The sequence below is a fragment of the Micromys minutus genome (genome assembly GCF_963924665.1).
Source record: "Micromys minutus genome assembly, chromosome: 18".
Lineage (NCBI taxonomy): Eukaryota > Metazoa > Chordata > Mammalia > Rodentia > Muridae > Micromys > Micromys minutus.
In genome coordinates this window covers 40,866,782-40,888,305 of record NC_137953.1, presented here as the reverse complement: position 1 = coordinate 40,888,305, position 21,524 = coordinate 40,866,782, and the positions used below count along the sequence as shown (strand labels likewise).

The 21,524-nt window shown below is 37.1% G+C and overlaps 1 protein-coding gene across 4 annotated transcripts in view; it reads left to right on the top strand.

Moving 5' to 3' along the window:
- Positions 1-21,524, top strand: part of UBN2 (ubinuclein 2) — a 76,449-nt gene that overhangs the window by 1,212 nt on the left and 53,713 nt on the right. For all 4 annotated transcript variants that reach the window (XM_080932336.1, XM_080932335.1, XM_080932337.1 and 1 more), the window contains exons 2-4: positions 4,828-4,920; positions 15,465-15,566; positions 21,252-21,389. In XM_080932336.1, coding sequence (XP_080788462.1) covers positions 4,828-4,920; positions 15,465-15,566; positions 21,252-21,389 — 333 coding nt within the window. The remainder of the gene's footprint in view (positions 1-4,827; positions 4,921-15,464; positions 15,567-21,251; positions 21,390-21,524) is intronic.

Genomic DNA, 21,524 nt, shown 5'->3' with positions numbered 1-21,524 from the left:
AAAGGTCTTCCTGTCTTATTCGGTGGCTGTCCAGTCATATTGAGTGGCTCTCATTAGTTCGAATTGAGAACATTTGTCCGTTGTGGTTTTCTGGAGAATGATGGAAAAAAAATTGGCTTTGAATTAAAAAAAAAAAAAAAAAACTTAGGAAAAATACATCGGTATGCTTTTGAGGGAACCGGTGAACAATGGGGGATTAGGACAGCGGTTTGTCGGTGATTGTAATTTTTATTGTTGTGGGTTGGTGATCTTTAGGAGGGGGAGATGGGAGAGAGACAGAGGCAGGCAGACAGACATTGCCCTCTTGTTTAGCGACTCTGGACTTTCTAATGGACTCCAGAATGCATTAGTTCCTTTTAACTATCTTTGTTGTTGCAGTGAAGGACTCTTTAGTCAAAAGTCCCACATTTAATACTATCATTAGTCTGTGTTTATTTTATGTTAGACAATCCTTTGATGGCTAGTTACAAGTACTGTGTGGCTATCATTACTAAATGTTTTCAGAGAAATTGAATTGTTAGGAGTAGAGACCATTTTGGTCACTTTCACATAATATTTTGTCCTATAAACTCCATTTATTCATAACTCTTTGTTTTCATAATATGTCATTTTTCGTCTATTAAATTGGAACGTTTTCCAAAAAAAAAAATTATCCCTGACTTGCTAATATAAGTAGGTGTACAATTAGCATAAGTTATAGATGCAAAACATTTTGTAGGTGGGCATGCTAGTCTTGACCTCAGCACTCAGGGCCACATGGTGAGAACCTGCCTCAAAAAAACAGTTGGGCAACAAAATGGCTCAGCACTTGCTGCTAAGCATAAAGACCATCCCCGGTATGCACATGGTGGAAGGAGACACAGACACACACACAAATAAGTGTAATAAAGCAGCAAGACAAGAGCCATTTTTAGGTAAAAACACATAATGCTAGTGTTTTGTGACTGTGCAAACATATAGCAAGTACCTACAATAAAGTGGGTTTGTGTAGCCCCAGCTGTCCTGGAATTCACTTTGTAGACCCTCTGCCTCTGTCTTCTGAGTACTGGAGTCTATGGTGTGCCCCTCCTGCCAGGCTAACCTCGCTGTTTTAGCCTGTTTTTAGATATAACGTACTTAGATTTAACCTGCTGTATGGGCTCTGTGGTATTTACTGTTGTGTATATGATCTTTCCTTGACTTTTAAAGCCATATTTGGTACATAGCTATACTTTTATATTCTATGGGATATATGAATTGGGTTTAATTGTTGTTTGCTTCATAGATATTATCAATTTAGGGATTTATTGGTCCAATTTTCTCATTATATTCAATTATATATCTTTTTTTTTTTTTGTAATTCCACAAAAGAACTTAATGTTTTTTTAATGTGGTATACTTTTGTAGGATAAGTTGCCACATTTTCCTATGAGAAGTTCATTTAAGAATGTATAAATTACACCACATAAGGGAATTGTGACGGTTCTATAGAGAGAGATCCTAGAACACTGACCAACTGGAGGATGTCTGCCGAGGGTCTTGAACATGCCAGGCCAGGGATATGCTGTATTATTGACATGACTCCAACTGCACCCCATTCTTTGTTTTTGAGACATGTTAATTTTAAGTTGGTCAGGCTGGCCATAAATTTACTTTGTAGCCCATTTTGGCCTTGAATTCATGATTTTGTTTCAGACAGTAGCTGGGATTACAGGTCTGGACCACCAAGACTGGCTCAGGTTAATTTATTTTTAGAGTTACAATTTTTCCAAAGTAACTTTAATTTTGAGTTACTATAATTAGTGCACCTTAGTATAGGCTCAGTCAAAGTAGAAAAGAAAATCTCAAATTTTAAATAGCTGTATGTTGTCAACTGGTAGCTGTGGGCTATTGAAAACAGTATGTGTAAGTACCATCTGCACTGGGGTACATATAAATAAGACCCTTACCTGCTAAATAAAATGTGCAGTCCCAACTAACAGTTGGAATTTTTCTGTAGTTAGGAGGAAAAGTACAGTTTGGCTAACTCTAACAAGCAAGATCACCTTGTGGGTTAAATCACCCCTTTGATTTGCTTTTTCTTTGTGGTATTTATGCCATAACTGTGGTTAGTGTGGTGCTAGAGACATTGGAATCATCCTTGTCCTGAAAGATCAGTTTGTTCACCATTGCTGGCAATAGTGCATTATGAAGTATGTTTTGGACATGACAAATACATAAGAAAAAAGTTCACTTCTTAGCAAACCAAGAAATCAGATAACCTTAGTACCTATTTGAGAACAAAATGAATTAAATGTTCCCTGTAAGGGAAAACCCATGATAATAGTAGAGATGATTGCACCATTACAGAAGGCTGGTATTCCTTTGTGTATGTTGGATAAGACCTGTAAAAGATTTGAAGGTGCTATTAGGATCAAAGGACAGAACTGATAGCACACATAGGTAGCTGATAACTTGCAATTTGTTTTACCTGGGTGGGGGAGATTCTTGTTGAGTTTTTATTGGGAAAAGTGATGGTTGTTTGTGGGTGTTTGTTGCTTTGAGGTCTCACTGTGTAGCCCAGGTTGACCTCAAATTTCTTTCAGACTTTGTACCTCAGCCTCTTGAGTGCTGGAATTGCCAACATTATTTTTAACTATAAAGGAGAAGTGAGTGTTTTAATTTTATAGACCATATATAAACAAGAGATAGATTTTGATGCCTGTATTAAAGTACACAAAATATTTTAGAACAGGCTGGGCATGTCAATACTCTTTGTTTTGGATTCTAAGACAGGATTGTGACTTTGAGACTAAATTAAACTGTAGTGAAATCCTGACTTAAAAAAAATGTATAATAACATTTTAAGGTGATTCTTAGTTTAAAAATGTGAATCTTTGCGTTTATATTTACATATATAAACATGTATGGGTCAGGCAGGTTTGGAGATAAAGCTCAGTGGTAGAGCTTTTGACTAGCATGTGAAAGGCTCCTGGGTTCCATAAAAGTCCCCATCAGAATAAGAACCCAGTATCTGGACTGCAGAGTAATGGGAGGGAACAGTTCCAACAGCAGACATGCTGATTGCTTCAGTTCCACTAGATGACTGCTGTACCCAATTTAATGCTTACTTTCCCTACCAGCTTTATTTTGCTAGTTTGTTTCCCCATGAGTTGTTTTATGTTTTTCTTTCATAATGCCAATTAGGATAAGAAAGTCTATAAATATTTTTTATTATTACATTTAAAAATTGATTCTAAAGTCAAATCCTTAAAATTTTAAGATTTCTCCCTTTATTCTGATGTGTTGGGGAGGATGAGCCCTTCTGCCTTCATCCTGTTCCTGGCTCCCTGTCATGATTTTGTGTGTGTCAGTCTTTATACTTAGGATGAAGTACCTTAGTTTCAAATTCAGGCCTCTGTCCTGGTTGTAATACACTTTCATTTTTAATTATTTAAAGCTGTTACATCAGTTTGAAAAAAATTAACCCGTTAAAACATTTACTTTTAGATGGGTGTGGTTGTGTACACTGTTAATCCCAGCATTAGGGATCAAGAACCAGAAGGACCTCTCTGAGTTGGAGGTCATCCTGGTCTGTGTAGTAAGTTGGGTCATCCAAGACTACATAAAGACCCTGTGTGGTCCAAACAAACAAAACAGGAAAACAACAAAACTAGATTTACTTTCAAAGTACATTTTTAAAAAATTGGATAGAAATAGTATTTTTTAAAAAATAGCTCTTAGCTTTTTTGTACATTGAAAAGCATGTATATAAAACATATCTGCTAAAATACACAGGTCTATGTAAGACTGGCAACCTGAACTCAGTTCCCACAATCCACAGAAAGATGCAAGGAAAGAACCAACCTCATAAAGTTACCCTTTGACATCCACATGTATGCAGTGCTCACCCCACCATGAAGCACACAATAATATTTTAATTTTTAAAAGCAGTAAAGTCAGGGAAGGATACAAGTTTATCTGTTTTGGCAAGTGTATGGTGACTTGCTCGTGTGTGTGTGTGTGTGTGTGTGTGTGTGTGTGTGTGTTTATGTGTGCTTTAAACTATATTTTAGAACAATGTTTTATTCTACACTGTTAGAAGGAAGCCATGATGAGCTATTGCACTTTTTAGCTTTGTGTGTTTTTTGAATTGATATCTATTGACAGGAGACAGATTATATAGAAATAATTGCTTCTTAGTCTGAGCAGAAAGCCAGATACTTTAGTAATGACTTGTAAGCCTATGATAAATTCTGATTCTATAATTGAATACCTTTTTAGGGATATTAAATGGCTGAATCAGTCCTTTTTATGGATAATATCAAAACTAAATGTATGTTTTCATTTTTACTTAATGTTAATCTTGGGGGAGAGATTGCTGTATTTGGGATGGAATTGTTTTGCAAGTGGAGTCAATTTATTTAGATTGTTCACTTCTTTTTTTTTTCTTACAACTTTATTTAAAAAAACAGAGATACACGTACAAATTTTTAAAGCATTTTGGCATAAAACTAAAATTGTTCATTTCTTAACCATCAAAAAGCTGTACAGTGTAAGTCTATTAACTGCAGATACTTTCCTACTGTGTACCATCATTAAAAAATAGCTTTTAATATTTTTGACCTATTTGTTTATGTTAGAAAAAATTGATTCATTGAAATTTAAAGATATTCAAGTCTGGAAAATAATAATAATACTATATTTATAATATAGTTATGAAAGATATAATGTTGAGAATACCTATTTGATATGCTATTAAATGTATAGTTAGTTACACTGAACTGTAGTTGATATATGATTAGTACATGGCAGGGTGGTTGAAGTAGTACTAATACTTTTGTTTCTTTCTCATTTCCTTTAAATCAGAAGAAACTTGTTCATACGGAAGATCCATTCACTGATGAGCATAAGGAGAGACAAGAAGTAGAAATGTTGGCTAAGAAGTTTGAAATGAAATATGTGAGTACAGTAATATTCACCGAGGTAATTTTACCTCTTGGCCTGTTTTCTTTGTGCAGTTAGGTGGGAGGGCCTATAAATAGCAACTACTTACTTATCTTGATCTCACAAATTGAAGCTGAATTAATGGTTTTGACAGCCAGACAGTTTTACAGGTTTGTCCTGACTATATTAGTAGGCTGCATTCATTACAGTCTTTCTGGAATCTAAACAGTTTGCTTAACAAATCTTACAACGAAAAACTGTAAGGTAAGTAATATTTACTCTACTTATAGGTGAAGAGAATGAGGCTCTAAGCGACTGGGCCATGGCCACACAAGGTCAAGAGTAGGCAGCACATCCAGCTGTGTGGAGCTCTAAACCCTGTCTCCTTACACAGTTGTAGAGAACAGTGTTCTTTTAGTGTAGCCGCTTCAGTCTTCCTCCCTTTTAAGAGAAGTGCTTTAGACTGTACTTCTAAGTCTGTGATCAGAGCCAGTATGAAACTTCTTTATGTCATATTTTACCTTAAATATTTTTATATTCTATATTCGATGCAATAATATATTCTTACTTTAATAAAAATATAAATGTATTATAAAGTATACTATAATTTTTCATACATTTCCTGCAATTTTAAAAACATATAACACCGTAGAAAGCGCTATCCTATGTCCTGTTTATTCTCTGGCACTAACTACTCTTGATGAGTTGAGAAATGATGCTGCCCTTCTGGTTCCTCTGTGAGCATTAGAGATTCGTCACAGAGATGGGATTCAGTGTTCACTGGCCTTCCTTTCCTGTTATCCTCAAAGTGTAACTTGAATTAGAGTTGACACTGTTTGGCTCCTGCATGAGAGAAATATCAGAACACAGTGAGTCAGGATGTAGGCCAGTCTTTGCCACCACAAATTGTGCCCTTTGGGTGGAGTTGTTTTGCTCTTTAAGCTCCAGCTTTCATATCTGTAAATGGAGTTTTTTTTTTTTTTTTTTTTTTTGAGTTCTTCTGGGTGTATATTCTGTGGCTCTTCACTAAAACAGATGAACTAGTAGGTGCTCTAAAAGAAAAGATACCCCAAAATCCATACCAGTTTGTAGTGAGGTCTTTTCTGGTGTCCCTTAAGACAGTCTCACTCTATAGTCGAGGGTGGCCTGAAAGTCATGATCTTCCCGTCTCTATCTCCTGAATAAGGTTTCAGATGTTGAGGCTAAATATAAATGAGGTTTTAGCTATGTTTTAAGATAGTTTCTAGGTGGTGTATGTCAGAACAGGGAACAAGGTTCGTTTTAATGGGTTTAGACTTGTTCTCTTAGTTTGGTGTAAGACACAGTTTAACTTGTGGTACCCAAAAGATTATTCTTGGTAATTTCTTTCTACCATGTGTAGAGAGTGTCTTGGTAACTCCCACTTCTAGAACTGCATATAAATTCAGTAGTCTCTCTAAAGATGTCCAGCAACACTTTGATGAGCATTTACTACCACTGATGAATTATAGCTTCAAAGTCTTCTTACTTATAAAGAAAAATATCTGCTTCCTCTACCTTTGAGACTTGGAATACGTGTATCAGAGTCCTAATAGCTTCAGGGTATTTGTTTATTTTTTGGTTTTGTTTTTTAAGGGAACAGTGATAAATTTGGTGATCCAAAAGTAATTCTGAGGATCCACATGAATGAGATAATTGAAGTGATCATGGTATGGCGCATGCCTGTAATTTCAGCTCTTTGAGGACAGAGGCAGGAGGGTCACAACAGATTGTAGGCCAGACAGATTTGATTTGCACAGTGAGTTCCATGTCAGGGCTGCAGCCCAGTGAGACCCTGTCTGTTTTCTCCCTGTCTCTCTTTCGCTGTGTGTGTGTGTGTGTGTGTGTGTGTGTATGTGTGTGTGTGTGTGTGTGTGTGTTTCTAAACAATCTGAATCTTATTTTGCTATAGACTATAAAACAAATACATGTTAGATTGGTAAGATGGCTCAGCAGGTAAAGGCTTTTTCTGCTGATCCCAATGGACCTGAGCTTGATTTCTGAAACTCATATGATTGGAAAGCTGACTTTTGCAAATTGTCCTCTGACCTCCACATGTATGTACATGCCCCTTTCCCCAAATAACTAAATACACGTAAAAATGTTTCCTGTCTATTCTACCTACCTATCCTTCCTTCCTGTCCGTCCGTCCGTCCGTCCGTCCATCCATCCATCCATCCATCCATCCATCCATCCATCCGAGCAGGATCTTATTGTGTAGCCTTAGCTGGCCAGAACTCACACACCAGTTTGCTTCTGTCTTTTCCAAGTACTAGAATTAAAGTTGTGTGCCATTATCTATGCCCAGAAAATAATAATAATAATAATAATAATAATAATAATAATAATAAGTAACTATAAATTATCTTGAGTGACTTAACAATTAGTTGTGAAATATTTTTAACAGTCCCCTCAGATATGGCATTAGGAAGTAGATATTAAAAAGCGTGTAATCATTTTAAACATTATATTATTCATTGGTAAGTTGTAAATCCTGAGAAGTTAGAGCATTTGAGGAGCCTTCCAAGGTCTGGTTTCTTCTGTTTTTGTCCTTTTATTGGGTATGGTTCCCAAGACCCAATTTTGGATAAAGTTTGGGCAAACTTATTAAGATCACTACAAAATGAGTTCTACTCATGAAACAGAAATACCAGTGAATTTAGTGTTCTAGACTAAGAGTGGTCTGCAAGCAGGCTAGCTGTAGTGGACCAGTACAAGCTGGTCTACGTAGCCAAGCTCCAGGACTTCCAGAACTACATAGAGAGGCCCTGTCTTAAAAAACAAGACAAAACAAAAATAAAATAAAGTAATAGTATAGAGCCAGCCCACTGTAGTTGTAAATTTTGCCTCTATGGGTTCACCCAACTCAAGATCAGAAATATTCTGAAGAAAAGAGAAAGAAATGTGTACCTGTATTATACATGTGAAGACTTTTTTCTTAATGTTATTCCCTAAGCAATTCAGGTTGTTAACTACGTAACATTGCATTAGCCATTATAAATATCTAGAGATAAAGTATACAGCAGGATACAAGTGGGTTACATATAAACACTGACATTTTATACAGGATATTTGAACATCCAGAGATCTTGTTATTTTTAGGGGTCCTGAAACCAATCCAGGATATCAAGGGTTGAGTGTATATCAAACTCATAAATGGTCTTTTAAAAACTTTAAGGGAGTGGGTAGTCTTAAAGGGAAAAGAAATCCTTCTTCAAACAATACCTTTTTGTTTAATTCTGACCATTTGCTTTGTTGAGCCATTTTAATTATGTGGCCTGTGAGCTAAATAAATTTTCAACATCTTTAATCCCTGTAGACATATTGTGAAACAGCAGTTTTAGGACATGTGGAAGATCTTAACACCCGTAAGTGATGATTATCAAAGTGTATGTTAATATTTCTCTGCTGGTAACTGTTTCCATTGATTTCAAACTGTAGGCTTTTTATTAGAAGGTTGAAATCAGCATGGATATAGAAAGATAGTTCTAGGGTACTGGGTAGAAATTGAGATGCTTTGTAGCCCGGGTATTTTCTTCTGGTTCTAAGGCCAGAGTCGTATCAGTTAGTGTCTGCTTGCTTGGTTGGCCAAACATGATCAGTGAATGTTGATGCTTTTCTCCATTGACTGTCACAGAGGCAATGAGGATCCTGTCTTCAGTATAGCTTGTTTCCAAGTTTACCTGTGGAATCCTTCAGCATTGGCTTGAGATACTGATTATCAGGTTAAGCCAGTACTAATGACTCAGTGCTAATGACTGAGTCATCATGAAGGAGTACTTAGAAAAAGAACTTTAAAAGGGTTCTTTGTTTGAGGCGTAACAATATGGAAGCAAATTTTGATTTTTATAAGGTCTACCTAATGTGTAAATTGTACAATATGAAGAGATTCAGAAAATTATGAATTATGGTTGTGTTGTAGGGCACAGTCCTTTCTAAAGATACTGAAAAAAAAGAGTGATTCAAAATAGGTTTGTCTACTAGGGAGGGCACATTGCCAGTCTGTCTTGAGTTAAAGGTAAATTTTAATGTTTAAAATTCACAGTGCATGTGTTCCTTTTGGGTGTCTGTTGAATGAGTTATTCCAAGGCACAAATGGTGGTGCGTGCTTGTAATCTTAGTATTAGATGCTGAGACAGGGGGATTACAAGTTTGAGAACAGCGTGGGCTGCATGACAAGTTAGATGGGTGTAAACCACCTTGTGAGTACTAGACTCAAACCACCAGGCCCTTTGCAAGAGCAACAAGTGCTTTTAACTATATGAACCATCTCTACAACCACCTGTTTTTAAACTTAAAGTAATATATATTTATGTATTTTATATGGTGTGTGTTTGGGTGTACATAGTCACATTACATGTGTGGATATCTAAAGACATTATGTTTTCTCCTTCTCAACATTGGTATTTGGGAAAATCAGGCTTTGTGGTCTGGCTTGGCAGCAAGTGTCTTTACCTCTGAGCCATCATTGTTGACCCCTAGATGTTTAATAAACACTCATGGTGTCCTTTCTGTGATTAACCTGAATTTTAAATAAGTTTTAACAAACGGCTTCTCTTAGTCCTTATATATAGCCTTTTGTTTTTTTAATGGTTATTAGCATTGAATGATCATGTCATAGTTATATGGTTTATATTTATATCATTTGATGCTATTATTGATAGGATTTTTGTGAGATTACATATTTAAATAATAGTCAAAGCCTTAGTTAGCTTTTTGATAATTTTTTTTTAAGATTGATACTTAAAAGGATTTGCACTTATTTAACAGGACAACTATTCTGCTCCATTAAGCACTAACACCTAACAACAGTCATTTTTAGTAGCAGCAAGCTGGTAATCTTGACTACCATGATTCTAAATCTAGTTACCAATAAGCTATTTATTCTTCTGTATTTGCTCATCACAACAGATCATGGATTTGTTTTGTTTTTAGATTTCCCCAGGCAAATTATCCTAATCTAATTGTACCTTGTGCCTCTGTCCTGGAAGTATCTGATGAGTAGTGGCTGTGTTTGTGTGTAGTTGTGATTTTAATTAGCATTCTAGAGAAAATGAGAGGTAAGATCCATGAGGGGTAAGAGTCCATAGAAAGGAAGCAAATGAGGATGAGCTCATGTGCTTAGGAAGATCATGTTAGAAAGTTGTGGGGAGAAGATGGGTAGGCAGTTGGACGTTCCATGCAGAAAACTTTGAACTTGTGAATATTGAGGCCTTTGGATTTGTCTTGTACTAGCATATTTCTGAGGCAGATTATAGGAAGTGATATGTTTGAACTATTTATCAGATGTAGTAAGGGTAAACTTGAGGAAAGTGAGGTTAACCAAAGGATTGAATACATTTAGAAATAATGTCCAGCTTTCTAGACCTGGAGTTAGAATGGAAAGGAAGCTGCAGGTATGACTAAATCTGTGAGCAAAGGTTCATGGGAGACAGACTTAAGGTAGAAATAATAATTCTTGATTTAACCCTAGCACTGGCAAAAATTTACAAGTTAAAAGGGAGAGGTTGAGAAGGAAGGAAAGTAGAGAAGAAAACTAAATGACAGGTGTTGATGGTTAGAATGATTGAGATATAATTTAATTACAACTCATCGATTTTAATTGTGCAACTTAGTGAATTTTAATACAGGCATGCAGTCTATAAGTATCACTACAGTCATGGTGTAGGCCAGTTTTATCTCCCCATAAAGTTTTTTGTATATATCAGCAGACAGTCTAATACTACTAGCCCAAGCCCTGGCAACCTTTGGGCTGTTTTTGTTTCTTTAGGTTTTTTTTTTCCTAGAATGTCCTGTAAATGGACCTTGTCTGTGTGGGGCTTTGGTTTAGCATGTCTTTGAGAGTCATCTGTGTCTCGTGTCAGTGGGTCTTCCAGTGTTTTATTCATCCACACGTGAAGGACATTGTACTGCTTTCAGAGTTTGAGGGTTTTATTTATTTTTATAAAACATAGTTTTTTGGTTTTTGTTCATGCTGAGGTCACAGGACAACATATAGAAGTTGTTTTCCCTCTATCTTCTCAATTCCAAACTCAAGTCATCAGATGTGCCTGCAAAGCCACATTCAGAGCTATCTTATTAGCCCCCCCGCTTTTAGTTTTACACTACCATACATAAAACTGCTCCAAAGAAATCACAGCATACATTTTATACTAACGTATATTTAGTCTAGGTGTGCTGTTTCAGGTCTGTATCCTTAGCACTGAGGCTGAGAGGCAGGGGGATTGGCTCAATTTGAGGCAGGGCTTCCCTGTGTACCCCTGGCTGTCCTAGAACTGGCTCTGTAGACCAGGGTGGCCTTGAACTTTGAGATCCACCTGCTTCTGCCTCCTGAGTGTCAGGATTAAAGGCATACACCATCACCCACCAGTAGTGCCTATCAAGGTAACCTTTTCTTTTCTTTTTTTAAAAAAGGCACTTTCTGCCAAGCCAGAATGACCTGAGTTTGATTCCTGGAACCTACATGGTAGAAGAAGAAAACCAACATTTGCAGGTTGTCATCAGGCTTCCACATGTGTGTTGTAGACCTACACAGAAATAACACATGCAAAAGGGAAAAGACCATACATTTTTACTGTGCACTCTTTCATGTAGTTTGTATTTGTTGTATATGCAAGTGTGCTCTCAGGTGCGTGTGAAGACTAGAGAGATAGGATCTTCCTTTGCATTGGCTAGATTGGCTGGCCAGTGAGCTCTGGGATTAAAGGCATATGCCACCATGTCTAGCTTGTTTATATGTATGTTTAGTTGGTTTTGGTTTGTTTGTTCTTTTGTTTCTGAGGCAGTATCTTACTCCATATAGTCAAGGCTAATCTCAAACTCAAGATCTTCCTCTTCCTTCTGGGAGTCTAAGTGTAGATTTCACACCATCTTTTATATCCCTTTTATGTTTCCACAAGTAAAATAGGAGAAATTTAGTTTGTCTATAGCCTTAACACTTGCTAGTATCACTTTTAATGCTGACCAGGTAATGAAGTATGTGTGCCCCTGAGTAGGTAAAAGCATGCCATACCATGTATGTGGAGATGAGGAGTAAAGTCTGGAAATTGGATTGTGCAAGTACCCCTAACCGCTGAGCTATCTTGCAAGCTAGCTAAGTACAGTATGCACAAAACCATGGGTACTGTGTGGGAGAAGCCAATCTGAAGACATGTGGCAATGTAGACACTGAGTTGAAGGCTCTAGCTAAAAAGTGGCCCTCATAGGCTCTGTAACATCTCTTAAGGTTTTTTGTTTTGTTTTGTTTTGTTTTGTTTTTTAAGATACAAGTAAGTCTTTATAACTGTCTTAGTTTGGGTTTTATTGCTGTGAAGTAACACTGTGACCACAACAGCTTTTATAAAGAAAAACATTTCATTGGAGCTGGCTTACAGTTTCAGAGGTTTAGTCCATTATCATCATCATGGTGGGAAACATGGACATGCAGACAGACATGGTGCTGCAGAAGGAGCTGAGAAGTCTATATCTTGATCTGCAGGCAACAAAGGAAGACTGTGTCACATTGGCCAGACTTGAGCTTTTAATACCTCAAAGCTTACCAGTGACACACTTCTTCCAACAAGGCCACACCTCCTAGTAAAACCACTCCCTATGTTCAAACATTCAAACATGTTTGACTACTGGAGCCATTCCTGTTTAAATTACCACAGTAATCATTGATGAATTGCCTCTTCTTCCTAAGCTTTGGTGTGTTTTCATTTGTGGAATGTGAAATAAAAGATGGAAGTGTTTAGTGTCTGATGAGAATTGTAGCTATTGTCATCATGATCTAATTACATAATTAGGGGAGTTAAATATGCATTTTATGCTTCCACTAACTGGTGACATTGAGATCGCTGCACTTTTTATATCTAGTTTAACTGGATTTGTCCCCCATGGGGTAGGCAAGTGGTTTCATTCAAGGGCTCCCACAAGTGTTTAGTTGAATTTGTCTTGTCTAAGAATATAAATGTCTTAGGAAAGACTTGAGTGGGTCATCTGTTATAAAAGACTCCATACAACCTTCACAGAACTTATTTTACTGTTTATAATTAGTGTAGTCATTAGTCTTTCTTCTGGCTACAGTACTATACAGTCCACAAAGGCTGGCTCACTATGTGCTTGGTAAATTTCTAAATCAGATTGTCTTTGCTTTTAGTTGTTTGGGAATAAGAACTTAAGTTCTGAAGGCTGAAGAAATGGCTCAGTGGTTGGGAGTACTGGTCATCTTTCAGAGTTTTTTTTTTTTTTTTTTTTTTTTTTTCCCCCAGAGGGTTTTTTTTTGTTTGTTTGTTTGTTTGTTTTTTAATGTTCATTTGGTTTTTTGAGACAGAATTTCTCTGTGTTGCCCTGGCTGTCTAACTCACTCTGTAAACCAGGCTTACCTGAAACTCACACAGATCTGCCTGAGGAAATTGAAGGCGTGTGTTTCCACTACTTAGTTCCCATTTTATTTATTAACTATTTCCCACTGAGTTTTTTCCCCAGGGGGGTATAGATAGAGGCAAGTTAGATGTTTCAGTATCAGTATGTATGCAAACAGCACTTGTTTACAGTTGCCTTTGGAAGTTACTCTAAGGGTAAGCAGTGCCTTAGAGACATTGTTTATAATTCACTGTAGCCTTATTCTCTCTAAGTATAATTTTTTTAATTTAAAGACATGTTGCATTAAATGTAATCATCTTTAAACACTATACTTAATTTACATTAAAGTTAGCCCTGTGAGAACTGGAACCAAGTTCTCTTATCCTTTCTGCAAAGCCCACTGTGGCTTGGAGGTAACATGTTGATAGGCCAGATCCTTGGTATTTTTCTTTTCCTTCTTCCTCTTCGCAGGATGAGGAGATGGTTCAGGGATGCTTAAAAATCATATTTGAGTTTAAATCTGTAAATGTAAATATTCAAAGTGAGGCTTAGAAGCAGATATTATATACTTGTTTTCCTGGTGCCAGAGGAAGGCTACTTCCAGTTTAAAGTACTTATCCCAAGCTCATATGAAACTTTGAGAATGTGAGTAACGTTTTGTATCTAAAATAGAATGAGCTCTTTATGCTATGATTAGCCAGGGTCAAAGTAAGGTATAACTTGAATCATGCAATCTCCAAGAACTGGTTTGGTTTGCCATTGTTTTGTTTTAGAAACGTTTCATTAAAAACTAATTATAGGTTCACAGTTTTCATACAGTAGAAGAGGCTCTTGTGCTCATCACTCAGATAGATACACCCAGGGGTTATGCCTCACGCAACTGCAGTCATCAAAACTGGAGTGTGGATCTTGGCACAGGACATTTGAGAACAGGCTAGACAACAGACTTCATCTGACCACCAATTCCTGTATGTGCTTCTTTTCATATTCATGTATTCTGTGCATACAATTACGTAGCACTTAAGTATAACTTTTAAGAATGGGTTTGGGGGCTGGAGAAATGTCTCAGTGGCTTACAGAGAACTTGAATTTGAGTCCCAGCTCCCACATCAGGTAGCTTACTACTTTAACACCAGCTTCAGGGCATCTACACTTTATGTGTATATATGCATGTGTGTATGTATGTATGCATGTGTATATACAATGTACGTGTATATATACATATGTGTGTATATTTACATATACATACATATATGCACACATACTGGTGCATGCATGTGCACTCACTAAACCAAAAGTCTTAAAAGATAAAAAAGGGCTAGAGAGAGATGGCTCAGTGATCTAGATCATTGTTTGTCTTACAAGAGGATGCAGGTTTGGTTCTCAGCACCCATAATTAACTCCAGTTACAGGGAATCCATTGTTCTCTTCTGGTTTCTGGGGGAACCAGGCGTGTGTGTGTGTGTGTGTGTGTGTGCACATTTATATGTAGGCAGCACTTATACACATAAGTTACAACATTTTTTAAAGATTTTTTATTGTACCCATGAGACACAGTTGTTTGCCTGTGGCACCTTTGAGGTCAGAGGATAACTTGCAAGGTTAGCTCTCTCCTTAGGCTTACCTAGATTGATTGCTTTCTTTTGTTTCTTGCAGACAGGGTAGCCCTGGCTGGTTTAGAACTACAGGCTGACCTTGAACTCTCAGAGATCCATCTGTCTCTTCCTCTCAAGTGTTTAGATTAAAAGCTTGTACCACCACTTCCTGTAGATTGACTTTTTTGTTTTCCTTGGCTTTGCTAATCATGATGGCTTTGCAGAACTCTGATCATTTATTTTATAGCCTCAAGGATAAACAAAGGCTACATCCTTGAAAGGAAGACCACAGAGCTGAAAAGTAACTTTTATTATGTCAAAGATAGAGATGCCATCGATTTGACCTCCCACTGTTAGTGCTGACCACGTTGTTGAGGAAGTGTTGACAGATTTCCTACCTTATAGTTACTTTGTCCAGCTTGTTCTACTCTGAAGAAGCAGTCACTAAGTGCACTTCACATGCAAGATATGGGGAGATCCAGTTGCTTCCAGAGAGGGTTTCTCTACAAAAATTATGTGAATTCTTATAACAGGTCTTTTATTTTTTTAATTTATGGAAAAAGTACAGGTACTGAATAAGTCTAACATATCTCTTCTTTGCAGGGTGGGAAAGCTCGTAAACACCGGAAGGATCGGCTACAAGATTTAATTGATATAGGCTTTGGCTATGATGAGACAGATCCATTTATTGATAACTCAGAGGCTGTGAGTAATATATCTTCAATATGGCAAAATGAAAATGATTATATTGAACTTAATCAATAGTGGAAAACATTGATATACTTTCTTAATTTTGTAAAATTTTATTATTTATATATGTTATATGTGTATCTGTTATGTGCTCAGGGAGGTCAGAGAGGCATTAGCTTCCTGAAGCTGGAGTTCTAGACAGTTAGAATCTGCCTGATATGGGTGCCGTGAATTGAATTTGGGTCCTCTGTGAGAACAATATGTGCTTTCAACACTGAGCCATGGCTCCAGACCCTTGATATGTTTGTATTAACTAAGATTTATTGAGTTTCAATTTCTGGGTATACGGCTTAAGCAAGAAATTCTTTTGTTATTAGGACTTCTTTAGTTTTATTTTTCTAGCTTTTAAAAGAACTATTTATGATGTTGAGGAGATGGTTCAGTTGGAAGTGTCTGCCGTGCTAGCATAAGAACTTGAATTTGGATCTCTAGCACTCATGTAAAAGTGCTGAGCACCAGGTAAACAGATCCTAGGGCTGGCCATTCAGGTAATCGGAACAGATCAATGAGAGACTGAAAAATAAGATGAGAGATTAGGGAGACCCTGACATAGACCTCTAGCCTCCATACCCATATGCATCTTCCTGTCTATGCATCCCTCCCGAGTGCTGGGATTAAAGGCGTGTGCCATCACCCCCAGCTATTTTCTTAGTTTTTTGAGTCAGAATCTTATTGTTTAGCTCTGGGTGTCTTGGAATCCTCAAACTCAGTGAGATCTCCCTAGACAGCCATGTCTTGCTAGAATAATTTAAGATTCATAGCAAAACTGAACAGAAAGTAGAAAGAACTTCCATATCCACTGGCTACACACACACACACACACACACACACACACACACACACACACACACACACTCTCTCTCTCTCACTCACTCACTCACTCACTCACTCACTGAGCTCACTTTACTGTTAACATATTGTACCATCATAGTGTACCTGTTACTGTTGATGAACCTAATTAGTACACTGTTAGCACCTTAGTTCATAGTTTGTACCTGCTGGTGTGATAGATTCTGTTGGTTTAGACAAATGCTTATTGACATATGTCCACCTTATGACCATACAGAGTAGTTAAACATTCTCTGTGCTCTGCCTGTTCATCCCTCCCGTCCTCCTGATCTCTGGCATCTCCAGCATTCTGAAGTGTCTTCAGTTTTGCCTTTTTGGAGGGCAGGTGGGAGAGGGCTTCTCTGAGTAGCCCTGGCTGTCCTTGAACTCGATCAGTAGACCAGGCAGGTTATCCTTGATTTAGACATTCCCCTTGCCTCCCAAGTTCTGAGATTAAAGGTGCCATCACTGCCTGATTGAGTTTTGACTTCTTAAGAGTGCTTTATAATGGAAACCATTATAGACAAACTTTCATCCATGGTGTTTTAATATCATTTATAATGTTTATAATATTTGAAGATAGCGATTTTTAACTTAATTTTGCACCTAATATATGAATTATGCACCAATTTAGACCATATGACTAGTAGGTTATTTTATAATTATCTGTTGCATGTTTTGCCTGTGTGTATCTATGTGCAAAACATGCATGCCTGATATCTGCAGTCATCAGAAGAAAACAAGTTCCCTGGGACTAGAGTAAGTTTTGAGCCACCGTGTGGGTGCTAAGAATCTACATCTTGGTTCTTTGCAAATTAGTGCTCTTAACTGCTGAGACATATGTCAAGCCCTCACTAGGATTTCAAAGAAAACAAAATCAAATGGAAAAGGGTCTGTCATAGATGATTTCATTTTCATTGTGTATGTACATGCTAGGTTTTGATATATCACTTTTTTTAACTTGGGTTGATGAAAATTTGAAAGCTGCTGCTTTAATAAGGATGAATTTTGTAGGTATAAGTTGTTGATTTCTACAGTTAGTAACCTTTTGTCACTGATCTTTTTTAAAAGGGTTTTTAAAAGTTTTATTTATTCATTTAGGTAAGAGCTCTCTGTCTACATGTGTACTTGCATGCCAGAGGAGGGCATCAGATCTCTTTTACAGATGGCCATGAGCCACCATGTAGTTGCTGGGAATTGAACTCAGAACCTCTGAAAGAGCAGTCAGTGTTTGTAACCTCTGAGACATCTCACCAGCCCTGTCATTGATCTTTTAAAAGTCACCTTGGTTCTTTTTATAATTCAAACATAAAACAGTTATAATCCAATCAAAGAGGGACTGGAGAGATGGCTCAGCAGTTAAGAGCACTAACTGCTCTTTCAGAGGTCATGAGTTCAATTCTCAGCAACCACATGGTGTCTCACAACCATCTGAAATTGGATCTGATGCTCTCTTCTGGTGTGTCAGCAACAGCGTGCTCATATATATAAATAAGTAAATCTTAAAAAAAAAAAAAAAAAAAGCAAACAATCCAGTCAAAGGACACCTTGCTTGTATTGATTTGTTGTCAATAAGTTTTCCAAATTAAAAGTCATCTTATTTCTAGTGAGTGTTTATAGTCTTTTGTTACCTTATTACTAAATGGCCTAAAAATCAGTCTCAGTTTTATTTTTCTAAACTGTAAAAAGACTGAGCATGGGTAACTTCCAGAAGTTAATGTTGTGAGATTTGCCCAAGTTCTTGTTAGTCTTTGGCAAAGGATATTAGAGCTAGGATATCTTAAGTTGTTTCATTGCCTCTTAACTTTGTCCTTAGATGGCTCAATTACATACCTGTAAGTGTATTCTGAGCATTGCTAAGGTAGAAAGCCCAGAAGGCTTAGAGCAGTTAAGGTTGCCCTGAATATCTGGGGTGCATGTTTTCCCTCATGAAGAAATGGTTTGGTTTAGCAAATGTGCTGAGAATTGTCTGGTGACTTTACTAAAGGCACAAATTGGCTTTGGATAGATTCTTACCTGTTTTCCACTTGTAAGATAGGAGTAATATTTGCCTTCCTTGCCTCCTAAGGGTGTCATGAAGACCAAAGATAAGCATCTGTGTGAAGAATCCTTGAGAACTAGTTGTATTTTTCAGTCTATGAAACCAAAGATACAAGGATGCATAGGTTCATTTCTATCTTTTTCGTTCAGTCCTTCCCTGAGGGGTGAAGAGCAGTGTCTAGTAAATCAAGAGCAGTTTATTTCTTTTCCTCTTTTTTTTATTTCACTTCTTTGAAATTCAGCATACATAATGAAACTTTTTCTCTTTTCCACAATCTTTGAAAGGAATCATTTAAAAATCACATCATAACTTTTATGCTTAGCCTTAATAACTTTTTTTTCTTCCCTAAGACAGGGTCTCTCTATGTACCCTTAAGGGTCCTCATACACTGGACTGGCCTCGAACTCACAGTGTTCTACCTGCCTTTTTACCTCCTGAATGCTGGGATTAAAGATGTGTGCCATTATACCTTATATTTATATAGTAACCAGTAAAATATGCATTTTTCTTGCTTGTGACAAAGATCTTTTATTTTCCTTGCTTGTGACAAGGACCCTTTTTTTTTTTTTTTTTTTTTTTTTTTTTTAGACGGAATTTCTCTGTTCTAGAACCTGCTTTGTACACCAGTCTGACCTTGAACTCACAGAGATCTGCCTCAAGTGCTGGGATCAAAGGTGTGCACCACTATGCCTGGCATCTTTTCTTCTTTATTTAAAATTTTATTTTATATGTACAGGTGTTTTTTTTTTCTTTTTCTGAATATGTATTTGTACATCACACGTGTGCCTCATACCCACAGAGATCAAAAGAAGGCATAGGATCCCCTGAAACTTGGGTTAGAAATGGTTGTGAACTGCATTATGGGTGATGGAGATAGAACCCTATGTCCTCTGTAAGAGCAGCAAGTGCTTTAAACTGCTGATCTCTCTCTACTCCCAAGGATGTCTTCTTTAAAGTGCAGTGTGAAGAATTTGAGGATGAGAGTAGTGAGACATTCTGGGTCCAGGCATCTGAGCACTGCTAGGTACAGACTGCTTTTCTCACTCTCAAATAAACACTGATTGCCTACGATTGGCCTCCATTGAATATCTGCTTTTTGTCCATCTCGACTGGGTCATATGATAACCTTAAACTTTGGGTTTTTGAGGCCTAGTCTATGTTAGTTCCCAGTACACTGCTTAACTGTTTTTTTTTTTTTTTTTTTTTTTTTTTTTTTTTTTTTTTTTTGCTGTGAATTTGGTTTTCTGTTTTTCTTGAAGCAGTATGCTTTACTTTTCTTTTAATAACTTGAACATATATTTCTACTTAAACACAGAGGCAAGAAAAAGAAGTTTCTTATTTTGTGTCATCTCCTTATTAGTAGAATAGCATGTTGATCGGGTTTTTGAGAACTTTTTATCTGAAGGTCAGTTCTCTGCTTTAGTTTGCTTGCACTTCATTAGAACTGTTGTCATGAAGGGTAGAGGCAAGGGATGCTCTTAAGTCTTTAACTTGTAAGGTATGTTTATAAAAGGGCCAAAAGTAAAAGTTTTTTTTTGTTTCTGAAGCTGCTGTTTATTTCCTTATTTATTTGTTTTGGGCTTGTGGATGTGATTTTAGAACATTATCCAACAAATAAATTGAGTTCTTTTTTTATTATTTAAAGATTTATTTATTCTGTGTGGGTACACTGTTGCTCCCCTCAGACACACCAGAAGAGGCCATCAGGTCCCATTACAGATGGTTGTGAGCTACCATGTGGTTACTGGGTATTGAATTCAGGACCTCTGGAAGAGCAGTCAGTGCTCTTAACCACTGAGCCATCTCTCCAGCCCAATACACTGGGGACGGGAGTAAAGAACAGTACCATGAGTCTTAATTCCTTATGAGCATGCCATCTGTCAGGGTTCTTCTGGAAACTCCTCAGAGTTGCCTTTTATTCCAGATACTTTTTCTAAACTTACGCTCTCCGTCAACATCTTTATTGCAGTTTTGATCTCCTCCCCCAGTTAGTAATTGTTGATTTAAAATAAATATAATTTAAAACAATTTTAATTAGTAATTGTACATATGAGATACAGTGTAACACTTTGATAATGTCCACATTTTTAGTGACCGCATGATAACTAGTGCCTGGATAATCACCTCGCTATTTTGAAATACAAGGTTTATCAACCAGTTTCTCCCTCACCCCTTTCTGCCCTTTTCTCAAACCTCTGGTATCTAATATTGTATTCTGTACAATATTAGTATTGAATTCAGTATATTTAGTGTCCACACAGAAAGGGAAGTATGTGGTATTAGTTTCTCTTTGTTGGCTTATTTTACTTAACATAATGTCTTTATATATTGAATTGAATCTTCTGGCTTTTTCTTTTCAGAAAGGGTCTCCCTATCTAGCTCTGGTGGTCCAGGAACTCACTGTGTAGACCTGGCTGGCATTGAGCTCACAGAGATCCACTTACCTTTCTCTGCCTTCCAAATAGTGGGATTAAAGCCATGTGCCATCATACCCGGCTCTGACTTTCTTTTTTGGTGCCAAATAATGTTTCAGTATATAAGTAAGTCATTTACTGCTGGACACTTAGGTTGCTGCAGTGTTGGCTTTTGCAGATGATGCTGCATAAGCATGGTCTGTCTTTGGCACATGATGTTATCCTCTTTGGGAGTGTGCTTAGTAGAGGGGTTGATGGATGTGCAGTTAGTATTTAAGGAAGTTGTCAGTAAGTGCTGTTCTTGGACATGTTTGTAGAATTATAGACAGGAGAGTACATTTGACTTTTTTGTTCTAGTATGACGAATTAGTCCCTGCTTCTCTGACAACAAAATATGGAGGCTTCTATATCAACACGGGCACTCTGCAGTTCCGCCAAGCTTCAGACACTGACGAAGATGACTTTGCAGATAACCAAAAGCACAAGCCACCCAAGGTGAGCTTGACATCTCGGTAAGGGAAGCATAGAATTAATAAATGTTCACTCTTATTACTGAGCTGTATACCCAGACCAGATACTATTGTATATGTATATATGATGTATGTGTGTATGTGATGCTCTTGAGAGTTG